The following is a 25608-nucleotide window of genomic DNA, read 5'->3' on the forward strand; positions in this document are numbered from 1 at the left end:
AATGTATCATTTTCTTATGGTACCAATGTATTTTCTTTCCCCTTTTCCTTCTCTTTGTCATTTTCAATAAAGCCTTTTCATATAATATATAAATATTTTCTTGTCTCCTTTTTCTATTTTTTGAAGAAAGCCTTTTTATATAATATATAAATGTTTCTCAACAAATACACTCAATTTTCTTTTCTGTTTATTTTTCATTCCTTCTTTCTTGTTGTGTTTTCCTTTTCTTTTTCATTTCTATGTTATATTTTTGGATGTTTACCATTTTTTCACTTATTTTTGTTTGAAGGAAGTATAAATAATTTATTGAAAAGTATAAAAATCATTTTTAATTTATGAACATTTTTCTAAAACTACAAAAATATATTTTAAAGACGTTGGCACTTCTAAAATTATATGAATGATTCTTAAATACATGAACACTTTTTAGAACCTACATTGATTTTTTGTAAGAACTGTGAAAACCTTTTAAACCTGCCAGACAAGAAATTCTGCTTCTTTTTGTGGGGAATAATTCTATTTCCTTTTGTAAGAAAACCAATTGTCACATGACAAGAAACAGAACAGTTGTCCAACTAAAAAAAATAAAAAGGAACTACACACACAACCTGAAACAGAGAGGAAAAATCCAGAGGCTACGGGAGACGTTGCTTACAAAAGGTACAGGACTATGCACATTTTTTTGACAGTTATGCAGTATTCACATGACAGATTAGCTTGGCCTCCAAAAAAAGAAAAGAAAAACCATGACTGACTAGCTTGTACGTATAGCTAGCACGTAGTAGTACATCACTTGGAACGAGAAACCAGATTCGTTTAGCTAAGCCATTACATTTACATACCGGCAGCCATCATGGCCTTGAACTCATGGAAGTCGACGCGGCCATCGCTGTCCCGATCATGCGCGGCGATCATGTCGCGCACCCGCGCCATGCACGCCGCCTCCGGCACCCCCATCCGCGCCAGGACGGCCTGCAGCTCGGCGGCGGAGATGTACCCGTCGCCGTTCTCGTCGAACACGGCGAAGGCCTCCCTCATCTCGGCCTCCTCGTCCTCCTCGCCTCCGCCGGCGAGCTCGGCGTGGAGCGCCTCGAAGTCCGCGAACCGCAGGCCGGGCATGCTGGGCGCGACGTAGGTGGCGAGGAGCCCGTCCGCCTGCTCGCCCAGGGCGAGGCCCAGGCGCCCCAGCGCGCCCGAGAGCTCGGCGGCGGTGATGACGCCGTCGCCGTCATGGTCGAAGAGGTCGAACACGCGCCGCACCCGCAGCCTCCGGTGGCGCTGCTGCTGCTGCTGCTGGTTCGGCTGCGGCGGCGCCGTGGACATTGCGTGCTAGTGCTATACGCAAGAAGAAGAAGTTCGTAAAGCTTGGGAGGATTGCGAGTGTTTGTTTGCTTGTGAGAGCGACTGAAGTTGCCAGGGGGCGTATATATAAGCCAGCCAGCCATTGTTTGCCAGATGAAAAGGATAGACGTACGGCGCTCCACAGAGAACGACTTGACCAAATACGATGGGCTCCTATCGATGTCAACCTTGTAGTCTGGGGAGGTCATCATTTCCTATTCCACAATCAAAAGTAGGAGTACGTAATTAGGCTGATCCAGTCGATTGTTTATGCACGCAACGCGTTGTGACATACGGTACTTGCTTGCTGTATACGCCGGCTCCAACCGTTATCGACGGAGCTTTGTCGTGGGTGATGCAAGTTGTAAGCTGTCAACGCGGCAAGCACACGGTCTTGACGCTGAAACGGGTGAGAAGGAGGAAAAGGAAAAATAAAACGGGACTTATGGACCTGCAAATGGGCTCCTTTTATACCGTTAAAAGATGAGAATAGTGATCTGTCTATTTTGGAAATGACTGTTTTTCAAATCAACAATAGTTAGTTTCTCCTACCAGGCTACAACTACCAACCAACAATAGGTGCCGTCTTTTTCCTGCAAATCAATCTTTATGTACATCTTCAACACGGACCTTCAAACTAACATAGCGGTCCGGACGGATTTTGCAATCCAACGCAATACTCTATCAGTACGTGGATCGTCCAGACGTCCATTTCCCAGCAAACCGGACGCAAATCAATGGGGCTTTGTCGACGCCCGGACCGTAGCCACTTACACGTTCGCCATTCCATCTCACCCAAAAACATGTCCACCCCCAGTGTTCAGGTCCTGCTGCTCGCATTATTCTTGAATTTATTTCAGGATTTCCGATGACGTGCTTTCAGTGGGAGGAGACGTTCCTATCGACGGCGAGGCGCCTACGGTGACTTTGTAAATCTCAAGATGATATGCCGGCTCAGTCTTTTGAAGGTGCTCACAGGGATAGCGCGTGCATGTGTTCGTTCATAGGGGTGAGTGTATGCGTGTATGTATGAACGCTTGCGTCTGTGCTGTGTTAAAAAAAACCCTCTCCAAAAGTACCTCATAATATATTTTAAATATAATACTCATACAAAAACATAGACATGGTAAAGCTCAATTGCTCGACCTGGAATTTTAACTCATTTTCTGGCCGATGCCAAAAAAAGAGAAAAAAAACAAGGGGAAAGACAACCCAGGCCCATGGTGCCGGCCTAGGTTATAGAGATGGCGTAGGCCGAAAAGCTAAATGAAGCCCACACGCACTCACTCACCGCCGCGCATTCCTCTCGAATAACCACCCTTTGTCTTTTTTTTTGTGCTCAAATTGCTTATGTGAAGGGGTTATCATAACAACCTACCCACCCTTTGTCCCTCGAACCAAACACATAGATGGCTATCTCTAACCATTTGACAACCCACCCAGCCAAAAAGTAAAATTGGTTATCCCTAATCATGTCGTTAGGGATACCCATAGTCAATCAAGCTATCCCTTGAACCAAACAAACCCGAAGGGTTTCTAGTGTTTGTTGGGCTTTCTGACTGATAGTGTCATTCTGATTGAAGGTTTCACTTGTGTTTTACTATCAAGTTATTGTAAACGAAGGCCGATACAATAAACTCTTTGTTGATAGTAAGTAAAATTACCCAGGGCCTAGCGTTCTGAAGACTATAGTTGGACCTCTTTGCCCCACTGGACCACCATCTACTAAGGAGGGTACTTTTCATGCGACCATTGATGGACCTAGGATTGAAGCAAATCACACGAGAAGAAATTGGTAACATTGATTTTTTTTACGCTTATAACTACCTCATAACATTCTAGAAAAAATGCCCATACAAAACATAGACAAGATAAAGCTCAATTGCTCGATAAATCTAGAATTTAAACTCAAGGCTGGTCGATAAACAAAAAACTCAATTATGACGTTCTTTTAAGAACATGATTTTTTGAGATAATTTAAGAACATAAATAAATGCTGGCCTATGTCCATGGAAAAGACAACCCAGACCCGCCGCGCTAGCCCAGGTCATAGAGATGGCAAAAGCCGAAAAGCTACACGAAGCCCACACGCACGCACTCGCCGCCGCGCGTTCCTCTCTCGTCTCTCTTCTCCGGCACTTCCTATTCGGCACGTAGGGCGCCTCCGAGCAACCGCGTGCGTACCCCCTCGCGTGCTGGATTTCGTATGGGCCAGCTCATTTGACGTTTTTTCCTTCATTTTTTTCTTTTATTTTTCCTGTTTCCTTTTCCTTTTCTCTTTTTATTTAACCTTTTCATTTTTGTGTGAATTTTATTATCAAATTCGTGAACATTCTTGTTCATCCAATTCAAAAAATGTTCATCGGGATTTTTTCCCATCAAATTCAAAACTTGTTCATTGAATTTAAAAAAGTTCACCAATTCGAAATTTGTTCATAATTTTCAAAGAATGTTCATCAAATTTGAAAATTTTTGATCAACTTCTGAAAATGTTCTCAAATTCAAAATTTCTTCATCGAATTCGACATTTGCTCATCCATTTTTTTCATCTAACTCAAAAAATGCTCATCGTATTCAAAATTTGTTGACCATAATTTTTAAAAAAGTTCATCAAATTCGGAAAATGTTCATTCACTTTTTAAAATGTTAGTGCAACTTTTAAAAATGAAATTCTTGAATTGAGAATTTGCTCATCAAGTTCAAAAAATGTTCATCAAATTCAAAATAGTTTCATCTGATAAAATGTTCATTAATATCCAAATTCACAAATATTTTTCAAATTCGTCAATATTGTTGGGAGGTCATTTTTTTGGCTTCATGAACTTTTTCAAACTTTGCATTTTCTTGATTTTTTTAACCATTTCGAAATCCCGAGTTATTTAAATAAGAAAAAAAATGGAATAAAAAACGAAACAAGAAAAATACGGGGCGCCCCACCGCCGCTCATGGGCCGGCTCAAATGGGCGCCCGAGGGGAGCTTGGGGTGAGCTCCCCTCTTCTCCCATGTCCCCGCCGGCGATCCATCCGGCGCGGCGCGGCGCGGCGCGGCCGGAGACTGTAGGCGCAGCCGCGGCGGTTCTTTCTCGAATCGGCGCTTCCTCTCCTCGAATCAGGTTCGGGTCAGGAAATGCCCCTCCTCTCGCCGTAGATCCTTTGCAGAATCCCGACTGACCGCGTGTGTGCGTGCGTGCGGGTGCGGCCCAGGTGGTCAAGGACGTGGCGGCGCGGTCGCTGGAGGTTGAAGAAGCTCGATCGCCTTCTCCAGTACGCCGAGAGGTAACCCCCTCGTTCGCATCTCTCCCGGCCTGTGAATGATTAGTCCAATCAGATCGGAGTAGATTCGAGGAGAAACGATCTCTTCTCTAGCAAACGCAACTACTTTTCGGTGCATACTAGATATGTAAACAAGAATTTCTTTCTGATTTGTTAGAAAAAGATCATGCTATTTTGAGTATTTCATGCTGTTGCAAGTGATTGTAATAATTTTTTTTTTGTATTGCTACCGGCCGCTGCAGGCGCCAAAACGAAGTTCTCATTTCTTTCAACATATTCCACAAGGATTCATCAGCCTTATGGCAAACCTGGCTGGTATCCGATTATATGCCATCGCTCCGCTTGTGTTGGTGGCTGTGAAGAAATTGCCGTATATTAGCAAATGTACTGGTATGCACTTTGCAGCCTCCTTGACTTGCTTCCAGAGGAAAGCACAGCTTTGGTGGAGATTTGTTTTGTTAAGAACAACCTGCTTCTCATTTTGCATTGATTCTCTGAATGAAGCCTGCTCATGGTTTTGCAGACTGTGGATACTTTCTTCTGTGACAATTCCTACGGAGTAGTGGGGGTGAAGCGACGGTGTCAGGAGGCCACTGAACCAAGAGTTTATTTATAGCTGAAGAGAAGTAGGATCCTGTCAAGTGCCTTCCATGACTGGGCGAGGGGACAATACCATGAGTTCAGAACATGCAATTTGCAAGCAGATCAAAGGCAACGTGATGGGGATCAGATATTGATATGGCGCCAATTGTTTGGTCCATGCTGGGTGCATCACAAGGCACTACCAGTGCCACATTGGTGGATTAGTAGCATGAGGATCCCATGCAAACTGGGTTCAACATGTGAGGACCAGTTCTGTTGCTATCGTGCAATGAGATGTTGGCAGACACACCTTCTGATTGCCACTGGGAAAGCTAGCCAGAATGGTTCAGACGTTCGGTGTTCAATGGTCTTATTTTAGCAGGTGATAAGCTGACTTGATTGGGTTTGTGATTGTGCTTAATGTGTGTTCTTAATTTTTATTATTAAGGTTGAAAAGAGACTGAGTTAGTTGATGTAAGGAACACAACTTGATGAACAATGTTGTATCTTAGTTCTGTTGATGAGCATTGCATGTGGCATCCATTTCTTAGTGCGTTGACCAGCTGCAAACCATGGTTTGTGAATTTAGCTGCTAACTGAAGGTACGAATAATAGACATGTACTTAATGCAGTACTGACACACTTCTCATTGAGCATTTTCTGGCCTGCTGCCTGCTGTACAGTTTAATTGGTTCATGCGCGTTCAAATTTTAGGTAACAGTTAAACATCAGTTACTTGTTTCTACTAAAGAGACCTGCTGTATACTGCTAAATAAAACCTGGTTTCTCTTACATTACCTTTTTTAACTAGTCTGGTATTTCTTACCCCGATGACCTTCTCAAGTTATATCCCGAGGGATCATCACTGCATACTGATTGTGCCACACAGTCATTTCACTTTCTTACAGTTTCTATAATATTTTTGAAGGACTTACTTAGTGCTAGATTGTACAGAGGTAGAGAGATTAATTATTGTATCCAATTTAAATTTAAGTAAAACAATGACAGCTAGTGCTGAATTGCTGATTGCCCCTGCTTGGTTGCTTGCATGATCAAAAAGCTTTACATAACAATTTCCTTTTCCTATTGCCTATTATCTAACTCTCTTACACTATCCAGGTATAAACTACAACAAGCAGAAGACAACATTAGGGGCACGCATGTTTTTCAGCGGTTACGAACAGCAATTTTTCTGGCTGTCTCCAACAGTTGGCATCACAGAAACAGTGTAGTGGCAAGATATCACCATAGAACTCAGCAATGCCTTCTCGACCTCAGCAGAGGCATCTCTGCTGAGCAAGCACATGACATACTCCATCACTGCGGCATCACAAGGCAGTGTGATCTTTCCATTGCTTGCGAAACCAAACTCTTCCTGGGACACTCTTAGGAGCTCTCCGAAGACCATCATGCTGAGGTACACCAACGGGACCTCGAAACGGCTTCCGTCGGCCGTGTACATGATGCAGTGGCCCTTTACCACTCCAGAGGTGCAGCATTCTTCATCTTCTTTGGCTGTCACTGTGAGCCTCTTCCTCCCAAGTGCCGCCACCCTCTGCCACTTCTTTGCCAGTTGAGCAAGTCTCTTCGTGCTAATCATGGTTGGTTCTGGGTCTTGTTTTTTCAGCTCCAGAGAAAGTGAGCTATGGGTGTTGTAGTGCTCAGTTGGTGGTGGATGAGCTGATGAAGTGATGGTATTGAGCTTAGCCGCTCCCTGAATTTATAGGCAAGGTGAAGGGCATTGTGCTGGTGAAGAGTAGTTGTCACTGTGAAGAGTTGGCCAGGGACAAGGCCATGTGATCAGTGCATGCAGTGTTGCAGCATGATCACTTTGGAGTAGATTGTGATGGGGCCAAATGTTTGGGGCATGCTGGAGCCAATAGTGGTAGCAATAGCATCATGGCATGATCTATTCTGCGATGCAGATATCGATGGATTCAGTTGAGATATCATCAGTTTCGCACATCATGCTATTATTTTGGAGCTCCAAATTGACACTTGACCAGCTGAAAGAAAAAGAAAGTGTGTCAGACTAATGACCAGGAACTTGTTCATGGTCTTACCAGTTGCCGCTGAACCTTCAGTCTCAGATGTGTTGTTGATCAGTCGGATGGTGTGCATGCCTGAATTAACTTGCTCGACAGATGTTGCTGTTTGTTCACTTCGTGATCTGCTCCATGCATGTCTGGTCTCCAGTCCAGCATCTCATGTGGTTTTCATTTCATTGTTGCTTCCACCATTTGGAGTCTAAGTTAGAAAGGAAAGAACTCTATTTCACAAGGTATGTATTGTAATTTTTCTCTAAAAAACCAGTGTAATTTTTGTCCAAAGTTGTACCATGTTTTAGCTAGGAGGATCAAGTGTTCTACAACTTGCCATAAATTACTGAATCTGTAGCTGGCTGTTTCTGCTGAGTGTGTTGTTTAATGGAAGTTTTCCTTCGGAAAGTAATTTTGGCAACTAGTTTCCCGTGCATCATATATTCTCTCTCCCTTGTTTCTGATTTTCGCAGTTTGCATTTTTTTTTTGAAATAATTCATGGATGCAAACCGCATCTGTGAAAATTCATACCAACATATAACTTCTTGTGAGCTGTATAAAAATGATAACTTATATCATGTGCATGCTATTTAACTGAGCACTATTCATTTGGATATAGTTTTTTTTCTCTAGGTCAGAAATGGTCATATTATTAGATGAATTTTTGCAGGTGCACATCATATAGCATTACTAACATCAATGAATTATTTGGAAAATCATAAAAGATAGAAAAGAGGAGAGAATATGGGTTGCACAGGCAACTGGCTGCACCAAATCATCTCGTTTTTCCCTTCTTCTAATTCTAAGCTATTAAAATAGGAAACTCATTTGGCGTGCATCTATGACTCCTAATTTGCCTTTTCTTAATTCGTTTGCAAATTATGCTCACGTCTCTTTCAGGAAAAAAACATGTCCAAAATTCAGTAGTTTATAGTTTCTAAAATAGGAGTGCACGTTCGTTGAAGAGAGATGCTACACCTATGGACGAATTCTTATGGGATTAAAGTTACAGGGGATGGGGGACTCACAGTGAAAATCAGGTTGGAGATATAATAAGCAATTGTTCATGCTCCTAATAATCTATTCTCTCTAAACATTCATATGAAATCTTGTGCTGGTCTAGTACATGATCTAATTGATTTTCGGCATTCCACATGGTAACTGTTTCTTCTTGCATTCCACATCTCTTGGGTACAAGGAGTAGAGGACTAGAACCAAACCTATAGTGAAGCAACTTGTTGAACAGAGTCATATATCAGTTCTTGATGGCCTACCTGACTTGTAGCATTGCATGTGCAAGCCATACCTTAGCCCTTTCTCTGCACTTTCTGGCCTTCAGGCAACTCGAACTAGGCTTTCGGGCCTTCAGCCAGCTGCGTGCCTGAAGATTGTGAATAACATACTATACGAAATCTCGTGCCCACACACTTGTTATTGAGCATTTTTCAGGCCTAGCCCCTACTACAAGTACTAGGAGTGCTTGCTTGCTTTGGATGTCTGCGGTACTAGGAGTGCTTGCTTGCTTTGGATGTTTGGCCAGCTCAAATTTGCTGCCATACTGGTAGGAACCGGATCCCTACCAGGGCGTGGTCTCAGGTTGTAGGGGTGGAAGGAGGAATGACGTGGTCGCCGGCGCTGGGGTGCCGTCGTTGCGCGCGCGCGCGCGAGAGAGAGAGAGAGAGAGAGAGAGAGAGAGAGCAACGACGGCTAGGGTTAGGTCTCTTGGCTCCCTAAGGAAGCCGAGCAATTATGATTGCTTCTTGCTTAATCCCAAAACGGGTCCTTACACGAGTTTATATAATCCTCCTAATAAGATAATTAGGCTAAGCCCCTAATAACGATAAGATAAACTGGGCCACAACTAACTGGGCTAAGCCCCTAATATGCCGGTCATAACATCTCTCCCCGCCCGCACAAACAGCTTGTCCTCAAGCTGGAAGGCGGGGCAGATCAACGGTTGCCAAACACCTCCACGTCAACTGGGGCGGGCTGGTCGCCGAGCCCGACGGCGGCGGGGTCCTCCTCAATGTAGTCTGCAGCCTCCAGGTAGAAGAGTCGTGGGCAGACATGGCCCGGTACGTAGGGCTCGTCGCAGTTGAAGCACAACCCTTGGCGGCGACGCTCGAGTTGCTCGGCCGGGGTGAGCCGGCGGAACGGGCGCCGTGGAAGCTTGGGCAGGCCGACCCTGCGCGGGAACTTCCGACCAGGGTGGCGACCCAGCGGCCCGGGGCGGTGGCGCCTGCTGGATGGCCACCGTGCGATGCTCGAACGCGCGGGCATAGTACATGGCCGTCTGGAGGTCCCGAGGCCCGTGCATCTCCACATCCACGCGAATGTGGTCCGGTAGCCCGCCGACGAAGAGCTCAGCCCGCTGACGAGCCGAAACGCCGGGGGCGTGGCACGCCAGTGCCTGGAAGCGGTCGGCGAAGTCTTGCACCGAGGATAGGAACGGAAGACACCCAAGCTCCGCCAGACGGCTCCCGCGTATAGGCGGACCAAAGTGCAAGAGGCACAATTCGCGAAGCGCTCCCATGGTGGCATGCCGCCCTCGTCTTGTTCGAGGGCGTAGTACCACGTCTGCGCGGCTCCTCGGAGATGATACGAGGCGATCCAGGTGCGGTCGGACGCGAGCGTGCGCTGTCCCCTAAAAAATTGGTCGCATTGGTTGAGCCAATTCAGGGGGTTTACGGTGCTGTCGTAGGTCGCGAACTCCAGGTTGGAGAATCTCGGCGGCGCCTGGACGTGGACGACGGGTGGGTGCGCCTCGTCAGCACGGCGTAGCGAGGATGACGGGGCCGAGTAGGCGGGCATCAGGGTGCCGCCCTGGAACAGGGGCCCGTCGACGCTGGCGAAGGGCTCGGCGTAGCCCGAGGACCTGCCAAACTGCATGGTCGGGTGCATCGCCGGCGGAGGCAGCACGTGTGGCCCGACCGAGGCCGTCGTGTAGACCGGCGCAAGGGACCCAGCTAGCCAGGTCGGTAACGGAGACGGCGACGGGGGAAACCGGACCTGGTGGATGGGCACTCCCAGGCTCGTCGTCGGGAGGCCTAGGGCTGCGGTCGCTGGTGGTGGCGGCTGCAGCTGTTGCCCCTGCTACATGGTGGAGGTGCCGGGGTTCGTCGCTGGTGGCGGCTGCCACGATAGCTGCTGCATGGCGGCGGTGATGGGGGTCGTCGAGGACGGCGGCTGCCACGGCAACTGCTGCGGCGACGGGGCGGTGGCGAAGGGCACATACGGCTGCGGCCCATAGGATCTCGCGAGGAACGTGTAGATGCCCGTGACTGCCTGGGTGAGATCCCGGATGGCTGCCGTCATCTCCTCCGGGGTGAAGACAATGGGGACGGGCGCGGCGGAGGTGACCGGCACCGGCAAGAGCGGGGCGCTGGCCGTGGTGGCCATCGGGGCGGTCGTCGCGGTCGGCAGCGGAAGGGTTGGGGTTGGCGGCGGCGAGGACATGATCGCACCGAAGCTATCTGATACCAAATTGGTAGGAACCGGATCCCTACTAGGGCATGGTCTCAGGTTGTAGGGGTGGAAGGAGGGATGGCGTGGAGGAAGGCGTGGTCGCCGGCGCTGGGGCGCCGTCGTTGCCTGTGCGCGCGCGAGAGAGAGAGAGAGAGCGCAGCGGCGGCTAGGGTTATGTCTCTTGGCTCCCTAAGGAAGCCGAGCAATTATGATTGCTTCTTGCTTAATCCCAAAACGGGTCCTTACACGAGTTTATAATTGGGCTAAGCCCCTAATATGCCGGTCATAACACATACTGACCTGTTTTTAGCAGTGGCTAAGATATATGCACAAGAGACATATGAGTGAGGACCACCTGTAAATTTGGTCCATTTCTGTTTGTGATCGTGCAAAGAGGTATAATTTGTTTTTTTTGTGCTTGACTATATCCTAATGATAAGAAGTTTATAGAGTGGCCCCTGAGATCGACAAAGTGCTTCATGGATCTCTAACAAGAGTTACGAACATCCATTTGAAAGCTTGTGCTGGTCTAGCATGTGGTCTGATTGATTTTCAGCATATTACATGGTGACTGTTTTTTCTTGCATTTCATATCTCACATGGAGTACATGACTAGAACCAAACCAGTGTGTGTCATACCTACCAAACTAACATGTGAAAGCTATTCCTTAGCTCTTTCTATGCACCTTCCTTTGGTGCTTCAACCAGCTGCATGTCTGCAGATTGTGAGTAATAGACATGTACCAAATCCTTAACAATTTTGTAGATCATTTTTATTGTCTGACTTGGATGATAAGGTTGTATAGAAACTTCTTGCAAATTCTCCTAGCAGTAGCATGAAACTATCAACATCTAAAAATAGTTGCAACCTTGTTGGGTCACTGGACAGTTGTATGCAACTAAAATGCAAGAGAAGTATGGCTGCAAGCCTGCAATTGCTAGTTGCCAGAATGCTGCTTTGTTGCTTTTATGAATACATACAGAAAACATCTCCTAGTGTCTCTTATCTAACTATCTTACACTATCCAGGCAAACTACAAAAAAAAAAAAAAACAGAAGGCAACATCAGGGTCTCTGCATTCATATTCTTCAGAAGCTACAAACAACAAATTTGTTGACTAGCTCCAACAGTAGGCATCATATGGCCGGTGTAGTGCGCAAGATGTCACCATAGAGCTCAGCAATGTACTCTCGACACCGGCAGAGGCGTTTCTCCTAAGCAGGGACATGACATACTCCATCACTCCGGCATCACAAGGCAGTGTGATCTTCCCATCGCTTGCAAAGCTAAATTCCTCCTGAGACATCCTCAGGAGCTCACCGAAGACCATCGTGCTGAGGTACTCCAGCGGGACCTCGAAACGCCTCCCATCGGCTGTGTACATGACACAGTGGCCCTTGGCCGGTATAGAACTGCAGCAGTCTTGGTCTTCTTTGGCTGACATTGTGAGCCTCTTCCTCCCAAGTGCTTCAACCCTCCACTTATTTGCCAATTGCGCAAGTCTTTTGGCACTGGCCATGGTTGGCTCTCTATCTTTGTGAGAATTTGAAGAAGTGTGTGATATGGATGTTGCAGTGCTCAGTTGGTGGATGAGCTGATGAAGAGGTGATGGTGTTGAGCTAGACGCTTGCTGAATTTATAGGCCAAGGGAAGGACATCTTGACGGTGAACTGTGCTTGTCATTGAGAAAAGTTGGCAGGGGACAAAGCCATGGGATCGGTGCATGCAGCGTTGCAACATGATTAGTTTGCATTAGATTGCGGTGGGGCCAAATGTTTGGCGTATGCTGGAGCCTATAGTCGTAACTGTTAGGCATTGGTCCGCTTTGTTATCATTCGTGGATGCCATACCAAGCCGTGTAGCGAACAATAGACATGTCGAGAACAGGGCTATTAGCAATGTGCTAGGAGGGACAGTGATGGCTTCCAGATTCAGGGATCGAACAGTTTCGGTAAGCCCTGGTCGATTAGGCTATCTCTTTGCTTTCTCCTGGCAGATACTTGACATTGTAACGTGCATTGTTCATGCACCTGATCAATCTATTTTCTGTTGACATTCAGTCGAAAAGCATGCTTGGTCTAGCAGATCACCCGTTTGATATCCGGCATGCCACATGTTTACTGTTCATTCTTGCCTTCTATTTCTTTTGGGTAGAGGAGCATATGGTTAGAATCAGGCCACTGTATACTAATTTCAAGCTGAAGCAGATGTCTCTGATGTGTGTTGAGTTGACTCTGGGGCTCCGTATTCATGCATAATGATTTCAATGTGATGTTTCCAGTCATAGTTGGGTTTCTCAGGCACAACTTTTTGGTCTAAATACAGATGATCCTGAAAAGGAAACCTCTCTCTAATTAAGAATGTCATGACACACATGTGTACTAATTCTCCTTTTGGCTCTGAACTTGTATGTTTTTTTAGATATCATTTTTTTGGTAGACATGGTGCAGTTAATCTGTTCCATTGACTGAATTTGCAGGCGACGGAAAGATGGGACTGGAGGGGGCCACAGGGGGAGGCTGGTGAAGTAGGTTGCACCTGTCAGTGCAAAAAGGCAGCGAAAGGACAAATTTGTTTTTCTTTTTGCTTGGAGGGAAGAAGGGACTAGTCGGTCAGCAAGCAACATGTCCGTGCCGTACCTTGCCAGTGTGGTTCTGGTGCTTTGCTTGCACACTAATAGTGTTTGGCAGGTGAGAAGGCCATGAGCTTGGTGAGTGCAACGGTGGCTCCCAAGGGAGGCAGTGAGATTCAGATAATGGCCATGCTTGTGTGTTCTTGGTTCTGAGGTATGTTGCTCAGAAATTCTTTATCTGTGAGTTTGTTGATGAAGTGGTGGTGTACTACTATGTAGCCCATGAATATATAGGCACAGACGTATGACTAATTTGCATTTGGCAGGGGACAAGGCCATGATCTTGGTGCATGCAATGGTGGCTGTAAGGGGCAGCAGCCAGATTCAGATCAAATTTTGCTGGGCCATGGCTTTCTGTATGGGCAAAGGTAGTGGACTACTTGCTAGGCACTCAGATGCATACTACAGTAGTATAGTCCTTGATGCTTAACTCGGTAGATGCATTTTGCAACCATCCGGGGTCCAGTATTTAGGGATGTGCTCTTTTTTGTTCAGCACTCTATATCAAGAGATTGGAAGATATGTTGATTCAAAAACAATCACTTTAATGTTCTGATGACCTATATCTGTGCCTTTGCTTCAACTGCGTGATTGCAATTAGGTGAGGTAAAGAGCTAGCGTCATAAGGGACCTAGCACATGATGGTCCGGGAGCCTTTCACAGGCAGATGCGGAGTTCACTTCACTGCTTTCGGGTGTCTACTTTGCACTTACAGTTGCAGCTGCATGTTAGGTGTTTGCTTCAGATCTGGCAGGTTGCTGGGAAGTTCCATATCTCATTGTCCACCCATGGTCTGCATGGTTTCTAGCATAGCATGTGCCAGCCATTTTCCGGTATCTTCCTTGCATTTAGCTGGGAATTTGAGAGTTTCCAGGCCACACATATCCTTGAATCTATCCAGTGACTTGTGATTAGTTTCGCTTTGGTATATCTTTTGAGGAAGTGAGCGCTGTAATGTGAGTCACAACGCAAAGCTTATTTGTTAGTCTATATTAGACAATGAACCTGGCCTTGCCTGATGATTTACTTTGACTTCCATGACACAAACATAGCGTGAATTTTGTTTTGCCAAGCACAAATCTTGATGAGCTTATTCTGCAGGACATACCCGATTTTTGAACATTTGGTGATTTTATCATGGGTTTAACAACTTGCAGTAGCCTTTGTCGAAAAGGTCACATCCCATCTCCAGCTGCATATATTCTATCATGGGTTGTCGGTTGAACAACATTCTTCATAATATTTTGGGTCTGAGGCCATACAATTGCAAAGGAATTTGTCGACGCTTACTGCTTAGGCCCTAAAAAACTGTGATCGAGTATTTATCTTTGGAACAAAGTATATGCATACATTGTAAGAACATTGTCTCTAACTACGGTCCATCTTCCTTGATTGCTTCTTTGCCAGCAAGATCAAAATGCTTACGCACAATGTGTTTTCCTTAATCTATTTTCCTATATCTCTGCAGATGGTAATCAGGAGCTGCAGACATCATAATGCTGGCTAACTCCGAGATGTAGCTCCGCATGATAGTGGCATGGCATCACCATGGTGTTGAGGAATGCGGCCTCCATCTCTGAGGACGCAGTTCTCCTGAGCAAGAACATGGCATACTCCATCATTGATGCGTCACAGGGCAGCCTGATTCTGCCACCATCAACGCCTGTGAAGCCGAACTCCTCTTGGGACATCCTCAAGAGCTCGTCGAAGACGGTCGTGCCAAGGAATGCAAGCGGCACCTCGAACCTCGCACCGTCGGTAGTGTACACGACGAAGTGACCCTTGCCAGCCACAGGCAAGCACGACGTGCCACACGGCCCTCCGGTTTCCTCCCCTGATGTTGATGAGGTGAGCCTCTTCCTCCCCATAGCCACCACCCTCTGCCACTTCTTGGCCAGCTGAGCGAGGTTCTTGGCCATCTGGAATTGCCTTTTGTCTGTGGATGAAGTGGTGGTGTTAGGAGGGCATTTAGCCATGGATTTATAGTCCAAGGGTAAAGCTGGCGCCGACACGGTGGCCTGTGATGGTATACAATGGGTAGGGTACGTGCAGTGCTGCGGTTTTGGAGGTGCCGTGGTGTGATCTGGATCAGGTCTGCTGGGGCCAAGTGTTTGGCACTTGCCGGAGCTTGCGCTGGACATCTCGCCTGCACAGCCGCGGTTTGCTAGGGAATGGCACAAGCACGAGGACCCCATGTGCTTCTCTAACCAGAAGCACATTTCAGACATGGATGGCGCTTGGAAGTCTCATCAAAATCATTATCACGTTTGGTGTCTGAACATTGCACACAGAGCACTCATGGCATTGTCCCCTTCCCAACGCTCTTGCTGATAGCTACACACTACCCACACGCATATGCACTGCCCTGAATCCTTTCTTCCTTATACTATAAATCCATGGCCTTCTCAGCACAAACTTCATCTCATCTCAAGCAGCATCACAATCTACAACACACCTTCAAGCTTCCAGAGCCAAAGTGAAATTTAGCCAGTCGGGAACACATCCGACTCAACCATGACCCATCCAAAGAAGCTTGCTCAGCTGGCCAAGAAGTGTCAGCGGATGTTGGTGGCCAGAGCCGGTGCCCGCCGTCGGTGTGCCTCAGATACGGCCGATGACGAGTGCTCCAGCACAGTGTCATCTGTGGTTGCCGATGAGGGCCACTGCGTGATGTACACCGCCGACGGAACCCGGTTCGAGGTCCCTCTGCCGTACCTCGGGACTACGGTCTTCGCCGAGCTCCTGAGGATGTCTGAGGAGGAGTTTGGCTTCGTGAGCAGCAGTGATGGAGGCAGGATCATGCTGACCTGCGATGCCAATGTGATGGAATATGTCTTGTGCCTGGTCAGGAGAGAGGCCCCTGAGGAGGTCGAGAGGGCGTTGTTGAGCTCCATTGTTGGGCATGGGCACAACTACAATGCTAGCTGCATGACACCATCAATGGGACTCGGCCATCAGTTTGCTCTTTGTACTTAGCTACTAGCTTAGCTTCTGAAATATTTTTAATTAGGACTGAGAGGAGCTGAGAGCCTCATGTAAGATTCAATGATCACAGGAAATGATACAAAGGGACAATTTTTTTGGGAGAAGTTGGATTGTTTTACACATCCTTGAACATAGTTCATATATATTCTAGTGAAGGAAGTAGAAGGAAACCACGGACTTAAAGTTTGTGGTTAGGTGGCTGAACTCGGTGATGGCGCTGCGAAGGGGTTGGGGATGAGAGGATTGATGGACAATTGAACAAACTGCTGTTTGTTTACTAAAAAATAGAACTGCTGTTCCTACCTCCAACTATAAACATCGGATTGAGACTGTGTGTCCCAGATGGAGGTGGGTTGAGCAGTTCATAAGTTTTGGTTAGAGGTAGTAACAGCGGCTTTCACCATGTCACTGCCGGAAGTGGCCAATTCCAGATCTCCATTCCTCATGTGCTAGAGACTGCTCTGCATTGGCTTCACGGATTCTCGTCAGCTCACCACACTTTGGTGAAAAGCTAGCAACAGAGGGGACATGGCACATGATGGTCCAGGAGCCTCTCATAGGCACATGCGGAGTTCACTTCATTGCTTTTGGGTGTGTACTTTGCACTTACAACTGCAGCTGTATGTTAGGCGTTTGTTAGTTTAACAGTGCTTTGATTGCTACAGATCTGGCAAGTTGTTGGGCAGCTCCATAACTCATTGTCCACCCACGGCCTGCATGGTTTCTAGCATAGCATGTGTCAGCCATTTTCCAGTATCTTCCTTGCATTTAGCTGGGCAGTTGAGGGTTTCTAGGTCTTTCATGTGTCAGCCATTCAGCCTTGAACCTCTCCAAGGGCTTGTCATTAGTTCCATGTTGGTATTTCTTTTGGGGAAGCGAGCATCCTGATGAGGACATCCATGACACAAACATAGCATGAAAATATATTTGCCAAGCACAAATCATGATGAGCTTATATACTGCATGACAGACCCGATTTCTGAACGCTAGTAGGTTTGCTGGTCCTGACTTGAGTATAATTCGATGAATTTGTCGTCAGTTGAACAACTTGTAGTAGCCTTTGTCCAAAGGTCACCTCCCTAATCTACCTGCCAGGACTTACCTGCGCAACCTAATCTTTCTTTGTAATAACTTGTGTCTGAGGCCATTTAATTGCATTTTTTTTTGTCGACGCTTAATGCTTAGGTCCTAAAAACTGTGATTAATCATTTATTTTTGGAACAAAGTATATGCATACATTGAAAGAGTAATGTATCTAACTACTGTCCATCTTCCTTGATTGCTTCTATGCTAGAAAGATCAAAATGCTACACATAAACTGTTTTCTTTAGTCTATTTTCCTATATATCTGCAGATGGTAATCAGGAGCAGCAGACACCGAAATGCTGGCCAACTCCCATTAATGTTGGGCCACATGATAGTGGCATGACATCGCCATGGTGTTGAGGAACGCGGCCTCCATGTCTGCGGAGGCGCTTCTCCTGAGCAAGCACATGGCATACTCCATCACCGATGCGTCGCAGGGAAGCGTGATTCTGTCACTGTCAACTCCTGCGAAGCCGAACTCCTCCTGGGACATCCTCAAGAGCTCGCCGAAGACGGTCATTCCAAGGAACACAATGGGCACCATCGGCAGCGTACACGACGCATTAGCCATTGCCAGCCACTGACGAGCACGATGTGCCGCACGGCCTTCTAGCTTCTTCTGTGGACATTGATGGCGACCAGGTGAGCCTCTTCCTCCCGATAGCCGCCACCCTCTCTGCCACTTTTTGGCCAGCCGAGCGAGTGTCGTGGCACTCATTATGGTAGTTTCTTGTGTTTCTGGAACTGGAGAAATTCTTCTGCTAGTTGGAGGTTGGAATGCCTTTGTCTGTGGATGAAGTGGTGGTGTTTGGTGGTCACTAGCCATGGATTTATAGCTCAAGAGAGAAGGAGTACCCACATATGGTGTAGTGTGTGATGGTTTGGCAGGAGACAATGCCATGTGTATGGTACGTGTGGTGCTGCGAATTTTGGAGGTGCCGTGATGTGATCTAGATCAGGTCTGCTGGGGCCAAGTGTTTGCCACTTGCCGGAGCTTGCGCTGGACGTCTCGTCTGCACAGCCATGGTGATCGGCTTGCTAGGGAAATGGAAGGCACGAGGACTCCATGGGGCTCTCTAGTCACAAGCACATTTCAGACATGGATGGTTGCATGGTGCTTGAAAATCTAATCAAAGCCATTCATCACATTTTCTGCAGCTACTTCCACCAACATTGCACAGAGAGCACTTGTGGCATTGTCCCCTGAGCAACGCTCTCGCTGATAGTTACACACAACCTACACACATGCACTGCCCTGAGCCCTCTCTTCGTTGTTCGTTCTACTATAAATCCATGGCCTTCTCAACACAAGCTTCTTCATCTCATCTGGAAGCAACATCACAGTCTACAACACACACCTTCAGACTTTCAGAGCCAAAGTGAAATTTAGCCAGCCGGGAACACATCAGACTCAACCATGATCCATCCAAAGAAGCTTGCTCAGCTGGCCAAGAAGTGCCAGCGGATGTTGGTGGCCGGAGCCGGTGCCCGCCGCCAGCAGGCTTCAGACACGGCTGATGATGAATGCTGCAGCACAACATCATCTGTGGTCGCTGATGAGGGCCACTGCATGGTGTACGCCGCCAACGGAGCACGGTTCGAGGTCCCTCTTGCGTACCTCGGGCCGACGGTCTTCGCCGAGCTTCTGAGGATGTCAGAGGAGGAGTTTGGCTTTGCAAGCGGCAGCGAGGGAGGCAGGATCATGCTGCCCTGCGACTCCACGGTGATGGAGTATGTCTTGTGCCTTGTCAGGAGAGAGGCCTCTGAGGAGGTCGAGAAGGCATTCTTGAGCTCCATTTCTGGGCACTGCCACAACTACAATTGCTAGCTGCATGGCTCCATCAGTGGGAATCAGCCATCAATTTGCTCTTTGTACTTAGCTACTAGCTTAGCTTCTGGAATAGTTTCTTGGTTAGGACCGAGAGAGGAGCTCTATACAGTTTTATGTAAGATCGATTATCACAGGAAATGATACAAAAGGGTCTCAACTTTCTGGGAGAAATTGGATTATTTGACACATCCTTTATAATAGTTCATATAGAGTACTGAAGAAAGTAGAAGGAAACCACGAGTTTTCATGGTCGTGGTTTGCAGGGTCAGGAGGCAGCAGCTAAAAGCAGAGGACAGAAATGGCCAGACGGTGGCTGAATTGGGTGACAGTGCAGCGGAGGGTATGGAGATGGGGAGGTTTAGATGAACAATCACCAATTTGCTGTTCCTACCTTTAACCAGAACCATGGGACTGAGATTGCGTGTCCTAGATGGAGGCGGGTTGAGTACTGTGCTGGTTAGAGGCTTAGAGCCTTAGAGCTAGGAATTGCGGTTTGCTGCCTAGGAAATGGACGTGCCGCCGGAAGTGTTCAATTCTAGATCTGTCCTCCTCGGCTCGCCACACTCCGGTGAGAATCCTAGACCAGAATAAGCCCTCTAGTTGGTAAGAGTAGGGAGCAAAGCAAGCAAATCTCTGAACAAATTAGGATACCCTCTTTACATGCTTGATGCTTTTGTTCTTCTGTTCTGTACACATTGCCCAGAAATTAAGTGAGCCTTGTAGTTGAACATCATTACTGTTGTATGCAAAACAAATTGACAAAATTATGACTGTAAATTCTGGGTTGCTAGGTTTCTGCTAAATCATTTTCTATAAGAACAGGTTACTGCTAGATTGATTACAGCCTTGCAAGATTGAGAAGACTTTACATAGCATTTTTTCAAGTGTCAACAGAAAGAATGCCGAAGACTCCAATTGAAATATGAAGAGATTGCCCAGTTTACGTTGTCCTTCTATCTATGTGACACTAATTTACATTCAAGCGCTAATCTGAATAGAATCAGGAGTCGTAATAGCCATTTGTTGGTTAACACCCAGAGATGGTGACACACACTTTTATAAGACACACCTCTCTGAACATTGTCATAACTTGGTCTTGTTGACAGCCTACCTTATTTGTAGCATTGCATGTCGAAGCCATCCCTTTGCTCCTTCTCCGCACTTTCCTTTGGGCCTTCAGCTAGCTGCATGTGTGAACTGAATAACAGGCATCGACTATATATCTTGCACCGACACTACCTTCTGTAAAATTTGTGGTTAGTATATTCAATTTTTCAGTAACAGTTAACCATCACTTGCTTTTACCCCAATAATAAAAATCTCCCTTATACCCATTAAAACATGTGGAGTAAACCCTGCTTTCTATTCCATTTTCGTGTTTGTTATCATACTTCATTTCTGATTGGATTGATGGCATTGCAATAATTCCCCATAGGATTCATCATTAGAATGGCCCCTGTATCACCTGGTCATTTCACTAATTCATAACTTTTTGATATTTTCAATGTTCTGGCTTATATTGAGTAGATTGTATGGGAACTTGTTGTGTATTCTCTGTGGAGCAAGATACGAAACGGGAATGTAATTAAGAGAAAGAATGCATACTGCTGGTGGCCATAATGCTGCTTTGTTGCATTGATGATCAGATTGCTATACATACAATTTTCCTGCTCCTATTATCTACTGTCTAACTATCTTACACTACCCAGGCAAAGTACTCAAAACAGAGGACATCATCAGGGCCTCTGCATGCATGTTCTTGAGAAGCTACAGACAGCAAATCTGCTGGCTGGCTCCGACAGTAGGAATCGCACAGCCAGTGTAGTGGCAAGGCGTCACCATGGAGCTCAGCAATGCACTCTTGACCTCGGCAGATGCATTTCTCCTGAGCAAGCACATGACATACTCCATCACTGCCGCATCACAAGGCAATGTGATCTTGCCATCGCTTCTAAAACCAAACTCCTCCTGCGATATCCTGAGGAGCTCGCTGAACACCGTCATGCTGAGGTACTCCAACAGTACTTTGAAACGCCTCCCGTCACTCGTGTACATGACACAGCGACCCTTGGGTGGTACAGAACTGCAGCAGTCTTGATCTATTTTGGCTGAAACGGTGAGCCTCTTCCTCCCGAGTGCTTCCACCCTCTGCCACTTCTTTGCCAGTTGAGAAAGTCTCTTGGCGCCGACCATGGTTGGTTTCTCGGCCTTTGTGTTTTCAGCTGGAAATCTGAAGAAGTGGGATGGATGTTGCAATGCTCAGTTGGTGGTGGTTGTGCTGATGAATAAGTGATGGCGTTGAGCTCGCCGCATGCTGAATTTATAGGCGAGGGGAAGGGCGAGAATAGCTGGCAGGGGACAAGGCCATGGGATCAGGGCATGCAATGTCACAACATGATTGATTTGGATTAGATTGTGGTGGGGCCAAATGTTTGGTGTATGCTGGAGCCTATAGTCGTAACTGGGTAGACATTTGTTGGCTTTCTTATCATTCGTGGCTGCCATACCAAACCATGTAGGCGCGTAGCGAACAAGAGGCGTGTCGGGAACATGGCATTGGCAACTTGTGGGGAGGGGACAGCGATGGGTTCCAGATTCAGGGATTGATCAATTTCGGCGACGGTGAGCACTCACTTGCACCATCTATGTGCTTTCTTACGTGCATTGTTCATGCACCTGATCAATCTATTCTCTGTTGACATCGAGTTGAAAAATTTGCTTCGGTCTAGCACATGATATGTTTGATTTTTAAGCTGAAAGCACATGTCGCTGATGCATCTTGGGTTCCGTTTGTATTCATAACAATTTCAATGTGTCGTTTCCAGTTAGTAGTTGGGTTTCTCAAACACAAGTATTTGGACTAAATTCAGAGTTATAGTCTTCCTTTAGCAGGTGAGAAACTTACTTGGATCTATATGATTGTACTTTAGCGTGTTTTTAACATTTTGATTAGGTGTGAAAGGGACTGTGTTAATTGATGCAACACACATAACTTGCTGAACAGTGTCATCACTGAGTTCTGTTGATGATCTACCATTGCATGAAGAAGCCATTCCGTAGCTCCTTCTCTGCACTTTCCTTTGGACCTTGAACCAGCTGCATTTGTGAAGTGAATAACTGGCATCTATATCTTGCACCGACATTACCTTCTGTAAAGTTTTGTGGGTAGAACATTCAGCTTTTCAGTAACAGTTAACTATCACTCTTTTTACCCCCAAAAATAGATCTGCCTTATACCCCTAAATACTTGTAGAGCAAACCCTGGTTTCTATTCCATTTTGTAATTTTTACCTACTTATTTTGTTGATGGTACTGTATTTATTTTCCAGAGGCCTAGATGATAGATTGTATGGAGACTTGTTGCGTATTCTCTGTGCAGCAGGATGAAACTATCGACATCTAAAAGTAGAGTCACAACCATTTTTGGTCCATTGTAGAGTTGTATGAAACTAAAATTTAAGAGAAGAATGCCCAGAGTACTGCTTTGTTGCTTTAATGATCAGATTGCTATACATACAATTTTCCTGCTCCTATTGTCTGTTATCTAACTATCTTACACTATCCAGGCAAACTAAACAAGAAAAAATACATCGCCAGGGCCTCTTCATGCATCTTCTTCAGAAGCTACAAACAGCAAATCTGTTGGCTGGCTCCAACAGTAGGCATGGCGCAGCCAGTGTAGTGGCAAGACGTCACCATAGAGCTGAGCAATGCACTCTCGACCTCGATGGAGGCATTTCTCCTGAGCAAGCACATGACATACTCCATCACTGCAGCATCACAAGGCAGTGTGATCTTGCCTTTGTTTGCAAAGCCAAACTCCTCCTGAGATATCCTCAGGAGCTCGCCGAAGACCGTGGTGCTGAGGTACACCAAGGGCACCTCGAAACGCGTCCCGTCGGCCGTGTACATGACACAGTGGCCCTTGGCTGGTACAAAACTGCAGCAGTCTTGATCCTCTTTGGCTGACCCTGTGAGCCTCTTCCTCCCGAGTGCTTCCACCCTCTGCCACTTCTTTGCCAGTTGAGAAAGTCTCTTGGCACCGGCCATGGTTGGCTCTCTGTCTTTGTGAGAACTTGAAGGAGTGAGCTTGTCGCAACTCTCAGTTGGTGGATGAGCTGATGAAGTGATGATATTGAGCCAGCAGCTTACTGAATTTATAGACAAGGTGGCGAGGGGAAGGGCATGGTGATGCATGGTGAAGTGCAGCTGTCATTGAGAAGAGTTGGCAAGGGACAAGGCCATGGGATCAGCACATGCAGTGTTGCAGCATATGATTAGTTTGGATTAGATTGTGATGGGGCCAAATGTTTGGTGCATGCCAGAGAGCCTGTAGTTGCTTTCTCATCATTTGTGGCTGCCATACCGTACCTCGTAGCAAACAAGAGGCGTGTCGAGAACAAGAGGCTATTGGCAATGTGCAAGGAGTTGAGGGGACAGCGATGGGTTCCAGCTTGAGGGATTGAACAATTTCGGTGGGCACCGACTCTCTAGGCGCTTCTTCTGACAGACCGATACCTGAAATTGTGATGTGAGTCGTTCATGCACCCATATCAGTCTGTTCTTTGTGAAGATTCAGTCGTAAAGCTCGTGCTCGGTCTAGCACATGATCTGTCTGATCTCCGGCACCTCACATGCATGGTACCTCTTGGATACAGTAGTACATACATGAAGCAAACTTGTTGTGAAGACTGAAGCCACCTTTGTGTCCTCTGAAAGTGGAAGATATATCACATTTCCATGCCGAAGCAGGCAGATGTATCTTATGCGCGTTGGATTCCGTATAAAATGTATATATGCATAACGATCTGATGCATTCATTTTCATCAATTTCTACGACAAGTATTTCCGGACGGAGGGAGTACATTTTTGAGATGTGTTTGGGCTCTCTTTCCCGGAGATTTGACCGCTTGGCTTAATTAACTTGCGACAGATGGTGCAAGAGGACTGATGTGTTCCAATGTCTGAATTTGTAGGCTCTGGAAAAGCTGGGATGCTGGTGAAGTGATTTGGGGTTAGTCAGTCGGTCAGTCAGCGCGTAACGTGCAATGCTCCGCGTGTTGTGACGAGGTTTCTGACGGAAAATGGTACAGCCGCCTCCCGGGCAGACAACCTCCCTCATTCACATCAGAAATGGCAAAGATTCCATTTTGGAAAGTCAATCTCTTTTTGTATAGATATAAAATAGCAAAAGTACGGTTCGGAGTCTTTTCTTTCTTATTTGAAATCCAAATCGAAATGCCTCAACTTGATAAATTAACTTATTTCTCACAATTTTTCTGGTTATGTCTTCTCCTCTTTACTTTTTATATTCTCTTATTTAATAATAATAATGGAATACTTGGAATTAGTAGAATTCTCAAACTACGGAACCAACTGCTTTCGCGCCGGGGGGGCGAGATCCAGAGCAAGGACCCTAAGAATCTGGAAGATATCTCGAGAAAAGGTTTTAGCACCGGTCTCTCATATATGTACTCCAGTTTATCCGAAGTATCCCAATGGTGTAAGACCGTCGACTATTTGGGAAAAAGGAGGAAAATCACTCTGATCTCTGATTTCGGAGAAATAAGTGGCTCACGAGGAATGGAGAGACAGATTCTCTATTTGATCTCGAAGTCCTCATATAACATTTCTTCCAGTCGGATCACTTGTTGGAAAAACATAATGCTCACACATGTTCCACACGGGCAAGGAAGCATAGTATTATGATGAAAATGAATGGAATACTCGGCAGAATAGGAATATTCCTATTAATGATTGTGACAGGCAATGTGGTTCCAATGAAGCGCGCGTCCTAAGTAAGCTGTCCAGTATGCAGGACAACACACTAGAATTTGATCTCTCCACTCGCCCAGACACTGCTATACTTTTTTTTTTTTTGAGAAATCTCGCCAAACTTTATTGCTTCACTGTAATGTTCATAGGTACTCCCTCCGTCTGGAAAAGCTTGTTTCTCAAATGAATGTATCTAGCACTAATTTAGTGCTAGATACATCCATTTGAGGAACAAGCTTGGGACAAGCTTTTCAGGACAGAGGGAGTACAAGATTTGGGTCATGCGGATGACCCAACCAAAAATGGCATCCTATGTCTAACATACATACAAACTTGCTCAGATCAACACACCTTCGTCTCATTTGCAAGCAACATCAGAATCTACAACACACATTCAGACTTCCAGAGCCAAAGTGAAATTTAGCCAGCCATGATCCATCCAAAGAAGCTTGCTCAGCTCGCCAAGAAGTGCCAACGGATGTTGGCAGCCGGAGCCGGTGCCCGCCGTCGGCATGCCTCAGACACGGCCGATAATGAATGCTGCAGTACAGCATCATCTGTGGCTGCTGATGAGGGCCACTGCATGATGTACACCAC

The 25608-nt window shown here is 46.4% G+C and overlaps 7 protein-coding genes and 1 long non-coding RNA gene across 8 annotated transcripts; 4 read left to right on the forward strand and 4 right to left on the reverse strand.

Moving 5' to 3' along the window:
* Nucleotides 1-647: 647 nt before the first annotated feature.
* Nucleotides 648-1381, reverse strand: LOC119306058 (probable calcium-binding protein CML21). Its single transcript, XM_037582394.1, has one exon. It carries the CDS (start codon nt 1321-1323, stop codon nt 835-837), a length of 489 nt encoding a protein of 162 aa, XP_037438291.1. The 5' UTR covers nt 1324-1381; the 3' UTR covers nt 648-834.
* Nucleotides 1382-4301: 2920 nt separating this feature from the next.
* LOC119311444 lies at nt 4302-7478 on the forward strand. Its single transcript, XR_005151065.1, has 6 exons — nt 4302-4454; nt 4546-4617; nt 4857-5004; nt 5138-5578; nt 6316-6719; nt 6824-7478. It is a non-coding gene; the product is annotated as an uncharacterized LOC119311444 (long non-coding RNA).
* Nucleotides 7479-14705: 7227 nt separating this feature from the next.
* On the reverse strand, nt 14706-15585 carry LOC119311438 (auxin-responsive protein SAUR36-like). Its single transcript, XM_037587071.1, has one exon. The coding sequence runs from the start codon at nt 15560-15562 to the stop codon at nt 14810-14812; it is 753 nt and encodes a 250-aa protein (XP_037442968.1). The 5' UTR covers nt 15563-15585; the 3' UTR covers nt 14706-14809.
* On the forward strand, nt 15068-20775 carry LOC119311443 (auxin-responsive protein SAUR36-like). Its single transcript, XM_037587077.1, has 2 exons — nt 15068-15182; nt 17674-20775. The coding sequence occupies exon 2, from the start codon at nt 18823-18825 to the stop codon at nt 19231-19233; it is 411 nt and encodes a 136-aa protein (XP_037442974.1). The 5' UTR covers nt 15068-15182; nt 17674-18822; the 3' UTR covers nt 19234-20775.
* On the forward strand, nt 15817-17287 carry LOC119311441 (auxin-responsive protein SAUR36-like). The gene has a single exon (XM_037587075.1). It carries the CDS (start codon nt 15849-15851, stop codon nt 16308-16310), a length of 462 nt encoding a protein of 153 aa, XP_037442972.1. The 5' UTR covers nt 15817-15848; the 3' UTR covers nt 16311-17287.
* Nucleotides 20776-20854: 79 nt separating the features above from the next.
* LOC119311442 (auxin-responsive protein SAUR36-like) lies at nt 20855-21857 on the reverse strand. Its single transcript, XM_037587076.1, has one exon. The coding sequence runs from the start codon at nt 21427-21429 to the stop codon at nt 21004-21006; it is 426 nt and encodes a 141-aa protein (XP_037442973.1). The 5' UTR covers nt 21430-21857; the 3' UTR covers nt 20855-21003.
* A 15-nt stretch (nt 21858-21872) lies between these two features.
* On the reverse strand, nt 21873-23452 carry LOC119311440 (auxin-responsive protein SAUR36-like). The gene has a single exon (XM_037587073.1). The coding sequence runs from the start codon at nt 23431-23433 to the stop codon at nt 22861-22863; it is 573 nt and encodes a 190-aa protein (XP_037442970.1). The 5' UTR covers nt 23434-23452; the 3' UTR covers nt 21873-22860.
* An 888-nt stretch (nt 23453-24340) lies between these two features.
* On the forward strand, nt 24341-24984 carry LOC119311439 (putative ATP synthase protein YMF19). Its single transcript, XM_037587072.1, has one exon. The coding sequence runs from the start codon at nt 24370-24372 to the stop codon at nt 24943-24945; it is 576 nt and encodes a 191-aa protein (XP_037442969.1). The 5' UTR covers nt 24341-24369; the 3' UTR covers nt 24946-24984.
* Nucleotides 24985-25608: the final 624 nt, after the last annotated feature.

This window comes from Triticum dicoccoides, chromosome 5B (genome assembly GCF_002162155.2).
Source record: "Triticum dicoccoides isolate Atlit2015 ecotype Zavitan chromosome 5B, WEW_v2.0, whole genome shotgun sequence".
Lineage (NCBI taxonomy): Eukaryota > Viridiplantae > Streptophyta > Magnoliopsida > Poales > Poaceae > Triticum > Triticum dicoccoides.

What these genes read in the sequence shown, in the direction of transcription:
- LOC119311443 (XM_037587077.1), top strand. Translation starts at nt 18,823, where the DNA reads ATGATCCATCCAAAGAAGCTTGCTCAGCTGGCCAAGAAGTGCCAGCGG.
- LOC119311438 (XM_037587071.1), bottom strand. Translation starts at nt 15,562, where the DNA reads ATGTCTGAAATGTGCTTCTGGTTAGAGAAGCACATGGGGTCCTCGTGC.
- LOC119311440 (XM_037587073.1), bottom strand. Translation starts at nt 23,433, where the DNA reads ATGCATCACCATGCCCTTCCCCTCGCCACCTTGTCTATAAATTCAGTA.
- LOC119311442 (XM_037587076.1), bottom strand. Translation starts at nt 21,429, where the DNA reads ATGGTCGGCGCCAAGAGACTTTCTCAACTGGCAAAGAAGTGGCAGAGG.
- LOC119306058 (XM_037582394.1), bottom strand. Translation starts at nt 1,323, where the DNA reads ATGTCCACGGCGCCGCCGCAGCCGAACCAGCAGCAGCAGCAGCAGCGC.
- LOC119311439 (XM_037587072.1), top strand. Translation starts at nt 24,370, where the DNA reads ATGGCAAAGATTCCATTTTGGAAAGTCAATCTCTTTTTGTATAGATAT.
- LOC119311441 (XM_037587075.1), top strand. Translation starts at nt 15,849, where the DNA reads ATGACCCATCCAAAGAAGCTTGCTCAGCTGGCCAAGAAGTGTCAGCGG.